The sequence below is a fragment of the Perca fluviatilis genome, chromosome 13 (assembly GCF_010015445.1).
Source record: "Perca fluviatilis chromosome 13, GENO_Pfluv_1.0, whole genome shotgun sequence".
NCBI classification, from domain to species: domain Eukaryota; kingdom Metazoa; phylum Chordata; class Actinopteri; order Perciformes; family Percidae; genus Perca; species Perca fluviatilis.
In genome coordinates, this window is record NC_053124.1 from 32275145 (window position 1) to 32285144 (window position 10000).

General features: G+C 41.0%; 1 protein-coding gene across 1 annotated transcript in view; it reads left to right on the forward strand.

The window, feature by feature from the left end:
- atf6b (activating transcription factor 6 beta) overlaps positions 1-1421 on the forward strand; it is a 31572-nt gene extending 30151 nt beyond the window's left edge. The window contains 1 exon segment of the mRNA XM_039820130.1: positions 873-1421. Coding sequence (XP_039676064.1) covers positions 873-1173 — 301 coding nt within the window. The 3' untranslated portion in view covers positions 1174-1421.
- The last annotated feature ends 8579 nt before the right edge of the window (positions 1422-10000 follow it).

A 10000-nucleotide genomic window follows, 5' to 3' on the forward strand; every position in this document is an offset into this window, starting at 1 on the left:
ACAGGAAACAGGAAACGGGGAAACATCGCTGCCTCTATCTCTGCCACAAGCTCAACCAACCAAACCCAAGCACCGAACTGCTCGGGAGTTTGTGGAACAGCTGACTCTATCTTCAGTACCCTCTGTCGCTCTTCGTTCTCTTTTTCTCCCCGGAAATTGAAGGTGCCTTCAAGTGCGGTCGGAAACTTCCGGATCTATAAACGATATACTTGTGCTAAATTGGGGGAGGGAATTGGGGGGGGTTAAAGAACACAACAGGACGTCCCACAGATGGACCGTGTCAGTGGCACAACCCTGCGACAAATCGCCAGATCCCTTTTTTTTTGGTCTGAATGATCCCAAATACTGAAAACTATGGTGTACTTGTTTAAGTGTTATTTATGTTAAATTTGTCTCCTTTTCTTTCTTCCTCTCTTCCTCCTCACCCCTTCTTCTTCCTGCCCTCTCAACCCCATCACTCCCTCCTTCACTCCCTCCCTCCTCACCCGTCCTCCCTCCTTCCCTCCTGTCTTCCCTCCTTTCCTCCCATCCTTTCCTCCTTCCCTACTTCACTCCCTCCTCACTCGTCCTCCCTCCTTCACTCCCTCCTCACCTTGTCCTCCCTCCTTCCCTCCTCATCTGGCCCCTCCCTCCTTTCCTCCTTCCCTCCCTCACTCGCCTCTACCTCCTTTCCTCCTTCTCTCTTTTCCTTCCTCACCCATCTTCCGTCCTATCCTCCTGTTCTCCCTCCCTCCCTCCTTTCCTCTGTCTTTCCCCCCTCTCCCTCCTGTCCTCCCTCATTTTCTCCCTCCCTCCCTCCTCACCTGTCCTCCCTCCTCACCTTTCCTCCCTCCCTCCCTCCTTTCCTCCCCCTCTCCCTCCCTCCCTCAGAGTCTCTATAACTCCTCTCAGGGTTACGAGATGATGATGCAGGTGGACTGCGAGGTCATGGACACGCGCATCGTCCCCATCAAGTCCTCGGCCGTCCCGCCGTCTCTCCGCGACCCGCCCCCCCCTCCCCCCTCCTCCCACCACAACCACCATCACCACGGCAACCACACCTCGCTGCGAGGGCGCCACCACCATCACCCCGCGCCCTCCTCTCCGTCGTCTTCCTCCTCCTCTCCGGGTCAGCCTTTACCCGCCCGCCGACGGACAGCTGAATATTTAATCAGCCAATCAGAAGGGGTCTGATGAGGCAAGAAGGGATGATGAGTTTGATGGTTAAAGGACAGAAATCTTAAAAAAAAAAAACACATATCTTCATCATCCCGCCTACAAGGTAACACATACACATCTTTTCTGTCTGGGAAAAGTTTTCCCGGAAACCCGAAAATTCAAGAAAAACTCCACGAGCACCCATAAAAAGGATTTGAATTAGTAATTCAAGTTGTGACCGTCACTAAACTTAACTCCTCGGTCAGATTCTGGGGTTGAAAACTAAAAAAAAAAAATACTTCAATAAGATAGATAATGTCCTAATATATAAGAATATATTTCTAAATAATGAACGTCGGATACGGACCCGGCAGCACAGTTCGCACTAAGAAATAATACTGCGTTTTTAATATTTAATTGTGAAAAGTGTACAGTTTCAATGCAGCGTGGAGGACCGGAAGCTGTCGCGGTGGTTTCTGTCGGTGCTCGGGTGATTTTTTTTTCGTCATCTTAAAGCACAGTTGGTTGGTTTGTTTTGAGTTTTTAAGCTCCGTGACAATCTGTCGGCGCTCAGCATGTGGAAACTGGTTCGGGCCGACAGGTGGCGCTGCGGAGCTGCACCGTTTTTAAAGCATAGACTGTGTCAGTGAAGCCAAAACCTCTGGATGGGACCGGATGGGACATGGGCCACACACCAAAAAAATCAAAGTACACGTCAAATACATTTCTCCCAAAGATGATTTCTGTCATTTTCATGACCACGCTGATGTTCGTTTGTCCTGATCAGTTTGGTTTTTATTAGTTATTTGATGCTATAAAAGCAGGGGGGGGGGGGAACCCTCATGATTGACAGCTGGGATTGACTCGTGATTGGTTGGGCCGGGTATATGGCCTTTGATAATCCGGCTCCACCCGCCCGATCGCTTTTCTGCACAGACTCTGGTTCCAAAAGTTACAAGATGGCAGCGCAGGTATACCGGGATGTTTTGGCTTCACTTTTGTGCAGCGGGAGGAAATGGGAGACTCGTCCAGGCACGGAAACAAAACTGCGGCTGCAGAAGTTCATCTGCGCAGAACAAATGTGTGCCTCATCACAATGTCAGTGTTAGGTAGCAATTATTTACCTTCAAAATGGATATTTTCAGCATTGTGTGTCGGTTGGTCAATTCCCAACCGAGTCTTTAAAACGACAGACGCTGTAAGAAAACACAAGTTAGCTATCTGATTTTGTTGCAATGTTAATCCATTTAAGATGAAAAGTTAGCAGCCGACATTTTGCAATACAATAATAAAAAAAGTCAGATATTGCCCATTTGTAGGTTACCGGTTTCAAGATATAACCGCGGTTTCAAAAAGTCAGTTTCAAAAAGTCAGTTACACCAAGACCTTTTCAAAATAACAAATTTTAAAGCTGCAATTTCAGTACCGTGAAACAAGGATATATCTTTTAAGGTTATCATACCGTCAGAATCTCAAACCGGCGCATGCCTTGACGCGTCATCCATCTGTATACACAGACTGACTGACTGAGTGAGTTACTCTTAAAAAGGGAAGGTGTTCTAGACATTCAGATCAATATTTCTTTTCTGCATTTCAACATCTCTGAGAGAAGTCTTTTGAGCCGCAGTTGGCAGGTCAATTAAAGGTGCCGTAGGTAGGATTGAGAAGATCCAGGACTTGGCCAAAACGTTTGAACATCGACAACTTCTCAGTCCACCCCTCCCTCCCCTTTTCCGCTAAAGCCCCAAAACGGTCTCCTAAGCCCCTCCCCCCACAAGGGAGAATGAATGCGTGTGCATGAGCAGTGATTGACACCCAGTTAATCGCAGTGATTTTTGCAAATCACACTACAGGCTGGCTGTAGGTTACCTGCTTCATGTAGTTCTACTGGAACGCAGTTTCAGCAAATATGGCAGAAAGTTATTGTTTTATAAGTCTTACCTACTGCACCTTTTTTAAGTCATGCCTGTGCAGCTCCGGCAGGACGACCCCAGCCGCCTCTGCCGATGGTCCGGCTCGCCGCCGAGCTTCCTGTGGAGTTTGCGTTTTGTATATTTGTGTAGTTGTGACTCTCGGTTGTTTTTAGACTTCAGGTAGGAACAGGAAACGTGTCGTCGGGATGCTCGACGTCAGCACTGGCGGCTGCTGCATGAAGCTGGATCTTAATGTTCCACTTTTCTGGAAAAAATAAAATAAAAATGACCTACATCAAGCGCTTTTTTGACAGCCAACCAGTAGCCAGACCGATCGTTTCCATAACGATAATATTATTTTATTATATTATTCCATAAAGAAAAAAATGGAGTCTGAGCACAGCGAGTTGTATATTATGACCGGGTGCTCCCTGTTCAGGAAACTCACTTTTTATCTAACGTTAGCATCTCTCTCTCTCTCTCTCTCTCGCTCGCTCGCTCCACCTCTTTGTTTTATCTAACGTTAGCACCACTCCACATAGCACTCTAGGATACAGTAGCTGTTGTTATAGCTACAAAAGACACTCTCGGCTGCTTTTTGGAACTACAATAACACCCTAGTCAACTTTTCCTTGTCCAAAAGAGACACCAGGGTTGAACATAGCCTTAGAAATGATTCCACTGGAATTGTAATCTTTGAAACGATCCCAAGTTGAAACCAGTTCTTGATTCCCAGTCCTGGGTATAATAGATAAATACTGGCGAGGGGCCGGTTTGGGTCCCCTGGGCCTTGAGTTCGACACGTGGTTTAAATGTTGCGTCTTTTTTTTTTTAAGCTGCCAGCGTCTGTTTTACATTATAATCCTGTGGAGGTGGTGGTTTAAATGGTGCCAATTTGCAAAAATGTCAACTAATCTATAGGCTAACAACAGTTGAAACCCCCCCCCCACCCCTCCAGAAAAAGAAGCTTAGTAATTACAGAGACAGAGGCCTTTAACCACTTCAGAAGATCGCTAAGATCCGGCTTCATGTGGCGTCCGTCAGGTTTATTATTCATGTTTAATTTTTTTTTATATGTGAAAGAAAGATGTTCTGGTTTTGAATGGGGATTATTTAATAGTTGTAAATATCAGTGTTACTGCTGTATGTAGATACTCTATGTTTTTGTCACGTTTTTATAATTTTTTATTTCTTTTTGTCGTTTGATCTTTTGACAACAAAAAGTAAAAGACAAAAAAAAAAAAATTAAAAAAATCATACATTTTGTGGAATAATGAAGCTCGAATGGGGGGGGGGGAAAAAACCTACGTTTTTATTCTTGTGTTCAGTTGGGTGGACCAACCACTTTCTCTCACTCTGTGCTCATAGTATGAACTCAGGATCTTCTGTCCTGATAATACAATATATTTATGGAAATATATACAGAATGAACTTTGTAGGATGTTTCATCTTCTTCTGTAATTACAGTTCATAAACGGTTGTGTTTAAAAACAAATATGAAAACCATCCCAGAAAAGATCATTTCTGCCGAAACAAGACACAATAAATTTTTTTTTACTTTGTAAAAAAATGTCTCAAACGTTCAACACTTTGTGTTTATTTTTCTTCCGACCAAGAAATGTTTCTTATTTTCTTTGTTTCACACCCAAAAAACCTGTTTTCCTTCTCGTCTTTGTTGCGTGTTTTTCACGTTTTGTGACAAGGCAGTGATGTTTCGTCTTATCTAAGAACTTTAAAGAGTCACTTCAACAATTTTACACCTCACTTCACTTAGTTTTTACGTGTCTCTTTTACAACTCCGTCTCACGGTAGTTCGTGAAATGGTCGCGTTATTTAATCTATTGATTGTACACGGACACGTTTATCCTGTTATTTTTCGTGGTGGCCGGCACGTTATTTAAACTAAAGTATTTCAGTGGGAAGCATCTTTCGTGTTCACAGCACGACCCGTTGTTGTTGCGCGTCCCCCCCAGAGACCGCGGCCGTCTCCCGCGTGTGACGTTAACCCCCAATTTACACCAACTGTGGACAGGAAGTCGAGCACAGAAACAAAATAAAACATCCGGTTGATTTTCAAAATAAAATACACCGTGCTCACAGCACTACACCTTGAAAACACGGCACAGAGCTGTTTCCCCTCCACTCCTCTGGATGGAAACTAACTGCTGTTGGTTTTGTGGTTGTTCTACGTGAATTCGCGAGATCTCGTTGGGTCCTCGTGACTTCAGCTGTCAGTCACGGCCGCAGCCGTGCCGCAACAAATCCGGGACCTGGTGGGTGTTGACGGACGAGCGGAGCGCGGAGCCGACACGCAGACGTTCTGCAGTTGGTGAAAATCAGAAGTAACTTCTCCCGTTGTTCTTTTTCCTAAACCCAACGGTCCCGTTGATGTCCCGCGTTCCCCAGAGACCGCGGATCGTGTGTCCCGCGTGTGACCGTTCCTTTCCCCCCCGTTCTTCTTTCAGGGTTCCTACGTTTTGGAAAAAAACAGGAAAAGTTATGGAATTTGAAAAATGCAAATTCCAGGCCTGGAAAGGTTTTGGAAACATAAAAAGACTCAGAAAGTTTTGGAAAAGTCATGGAATTTTTTTTTTTTTAACGCATTATAATAATATGTCATTAATAAATGTATTTTCACGTCGTCTTAACTTCAACGTTGTATTCGGGGAGCGATATTACGACTCCCACTATGAACCACAGACATTATCATTCATTTATAGTTAAACCTCTGAGGGTAAACTTTAACACAAATTTGTATTCTTATTGTATAATGTCAACTGACATTTTCAGCAATACATAGTCATGGAAATTTGCCAAAAAGTCATGCAAAAGTATTGGTTAAAATGCGTATGAACCCTGCAACCCAAGTTCCCAACCTCTGTATAGATAATTCCCATTACGCGTGCGGACCACCACGAAATAAACGAGAGAAACGCGTCCGTGTACACGAACCAATAGATTTAAAAATGACTCAACCATTTCACAAACTGCCGTGAAATGGTTGCGTTAACTTCCTCCGCTTGATGGGAAATGCAACACTAAATTGTTGGAGTGTCCCCTTTAAGACTTCACCTATTTTTTTTTTTTTTTAACGCAGCAAAACATAAAAACTATAAAACAAAAAAAGTTTGACAATCAAAGAAATGAAAACTTGAGGATCACATATTTTCCATTTAGCAAAAGAACTAGCTGAATAATTTGTTTGCTAATTAAAAAAAAAAAACGTGAAAATCAAGATTCAGTGGTAGGAAAGAAAAAGTCGGATGATTTTGAAATTTAGTTTTGTTGTTTTTTTGAGTTTCCTGTTTTCCAGGCCGTTAAAGGGGATAGTTTGAGTCTTTTATGAAGTGGGGGTTGCATGAGTTACTTCTCTGTTGTCAGTGAATCTCCGCATCTGAACCATCCCTTTTGAGACATAGTCCGACTCTCCAAAGTTTGTAGTTTTTGCTGTTGGATAATTGTACAGATTTAAAAATGTTAATCAGCTTTAGAGCTGCTGGTAGGTGGATTCTCGTTTACCCTTTGAACCAGAGTTCCTCTCTGTTTCCAGTCTTTATGCTAAGCTAAGCTAACCAGCATATTGAGCGGCGTACAGACGCGAGTTCGGTGTCGATCTGAACATCGAACTCTCAGCAAGAAAGCGAAGAAGTTAAAACTTAAAAAAATGCCGAACTATCACTTTAACTCCTAACTTTCCCTCTCTTTCTCTTTGGCTCTGGTTTCCTTTTTTATGTTTTGATGTTTGTCCTCCAGCCTGCTGCACTGCACCGCATGCTGCTCCTCCTTTTTTAAACAAAAGTTTATTAAAAAAAATAAATAATGTTTTTTGTCAATTTTTTTATACCGATTTGATTTGAATTTGTTACTTTTTGTGTAAAGAAATGCAAAGCTGAAAAAAAAAAAGTGGATATGAAGTTAAATGTTGGTTTGAGAAAAGTGTGGGTGGGGAAACCGCTGAGTTATGTTCTCATGAAACGCCACGGTTCTTGATTTAAAAAAAAAAAAAAAAAAAAGGATTGTATGCAAATGTTTTGGGCAGTAATGGTAATATCTCTCATCTGGTTGGTGGTTCTCAATGGACGGACGGACGGGACATATTGCGATAACGATAAAAAAATGGTATATTGTGCAGCCCTAGAAAATATGCGATAACGTTGAATATCGCAATAACGATATATTACTTGTGATACTTGCTTTCAGTATTCGGCTAAAATACAAAAAAACTGCATGTTGGATTTAAAACGAATGAAAGGAAATCATTCCCAACTTTCTTTTATTGAAGAAATTGAACGTTGAATTGTAGACAAAATGCACCATTTAAAAGTGACCGTTACATTTTAATGTGCCGTTTTCGACTGATACTTTCTTTCATTTAACGCAGCCTTTTACGATGTGTTAATTGCGCCAGTTGATATCACGATGACGATAAAAAAACTATGTATATTGTGCAGCCCTAAAAAGATTTTCATAAAAATATTTAAAATGCAGATTGAACTTTCCCACAAAGCACAAATTAACATTATTATAATTTGTTTTTAATTTAATTTTAGCCTTTTAATAGACAGGACAGCTGCAGACAGAAAAGGGGGAGACAGGCAGCAAATGGCCGCAGGTCGGACTCTAACCCTGAGCCTCTGCATAAGGTGCTCCCGCTCTACCAGGTGAGCTATCCAGGCGCCCACAAATTGACATTTTCATGTTGAAAAGACAAAGCCTTTTTTACTTTCCTGCTTTTTTGCTTTCAAAAATAACTTGAACAATGACCCAAAATATCAAAATAGGTGCGTAGTAATTTTCAGTTGATATACTAATCAGTGAATGGACTAATCATGTATGCATTGTCCCTGTAAAAATAATAAGATAAAGTACAATTAAAGTAATGACAGTTGGCAGTTGTTCCTGGATGAGAGATTTCGTGATTTCAACCCTCCTGTCGGGTCAAATCTGACCCATTTTCTAAAAGTTTCTATATCAGAAATTTGGGCTCTGTAAATAAAATAAATGATCAGTCCACTACTTCAATTGAATTTGAGTGTTTTATTCAATTTTATAGCATTTGGAGAGAAAAAAAAATGTATCAATAACGTTGAAAAAAAGTGACAAAATGTCAAAAGAATCGACAAAAACATTGAAAACAAGTGACAAAAACGTCGGGAAAAGCTTCATAAATGTCGGAAAAAATTATAACAATATCGGGAAGAGCGACAAAAGTGTCAAAAGAAGACTAAAACATTGAACAGAGAGTTGTAATTTTAAATTTTGACCCAGAAAAACGAAAAGTTGCACGGTTGACGGGAAGACAAAACCGTGATTGTGTGAATTGTGTGAACTGGAGTTTCAGTTCTGTTCTTTGTGTTAAAAACAGAAAAACAATAAAAAAAAAAAAATGTAAATGCCATCGTGGCTTTTGATTGGTCGAGGCGGAATGTGAACCAGTTAAGAACCACCGATCCGATCAGAGTCGAGATGTCAGATATTCACATTCGTTTGTTTTTTTACTATCGGACCTTTTTCAGAAAAATATTTTTTTCCAACAGCACGCATGCTGAAGGCAACGATGTAAATACGTCTTTGTTGTTGTTGTTTTGTTTTTTATTTAAATCTGTAAATACATCTTTCTAATTCCATCCTCTCTGATGAAATGACAAACTTCTGCCTTTTATGTTTGTAGGAAAAACAAAGCGTTTGATAAAGATATAATAATAATAAAACTAACGCTCAATTCTCCTGTCGTTTTTTTAATGGAAATAGTTAATCTGCTTGCAGTGTTTCTGTCTGTTTTATTAATTAAATTATCTGTCTATCCCATTTTATATAAGTACAGGGTACCCGCGGGGTCTTAAAAGTCTTACAAATGTCTTCAATATATTGTTCGAGGGAAAAATGAGGCCTTAATAAGTCTTAAATTTCTTACATTCGTCTTACATTTTGTTCACAAAGGTCTTACGTTTGTATTATCCTTTCATAGGATTATATAACTCCTTAAAGGGTAACTACTGTTTTTTTTCAACCTGGACCCTATGGTTTTTGTGTCTAAGTGGTTGATGGGAACAACAATCTCTGACATTGGTCCAGTATTAAGTGAGAAACAAGCCACAATGTAAGCTAACAGGGCAATTGTCCATCTTGTATTTACATTCACAAAAGTGCTCGTTTTGCCGCTGACAGACTCAGATTAATATTCTAAGTGTCTGACAACATTATGGAAAGGATTTCTAAGGAGGTCGACCTTTCTGTTAAAGAGTAAGATCCTTTTTTTAAACATAAAAACATCCGCGAAATTACGTTCGCTAAACCCACCAGACTCCATGTAAATAAACAGTAATTTTAGCATCATAAAACACACTACATTCAAAGTCGATAGAAACGAAATAAAACTATGAAAAGACGTTTTGGTCGTCTTTTCCGACCATCACAACTCAAGTTTTGGTTGAAATAAACACACAGTTTACTGATTTACATGTGACAATATGTTGGCTCTAAAAGTATTGCTTTTTATAAATGGAGTCTGGTGGGTTTAGTGCTGGTGACTTCAGAGCTGTTTCTGGTTAAACAGAAAGGCCTCAAAGAGGTTTCAAAGGTCTATCTCTGTAGGGATCCTTTCCATAATGATGTCAGACACTTAGAATATTAATCTGAGCCTGTCAGCGGCCAAACGAGCACTTTTGTGAAGGTAAATACAAGATGGACCTTTGCCCTGTTAGCTTACATTGTAGCTTGTTTCTCCGCTGCCGACTGCAGTGATCTTCCTTAATACTGGACCGATGTCAGAGATTGTTGTTCCCATCAGTCACTCAGACACAGAAACATAGGAACATAGGGTCCAGGTTGAAAAAAATACCAGTAGTTACCCTTTAAGACCCCGCGGAAACCCTGATACAGTGCATGCATAAAGACGAACGCTACAGCAGACTGAGGCAGCAACCTAGAGAGTCAACAGAAAGGTTGGC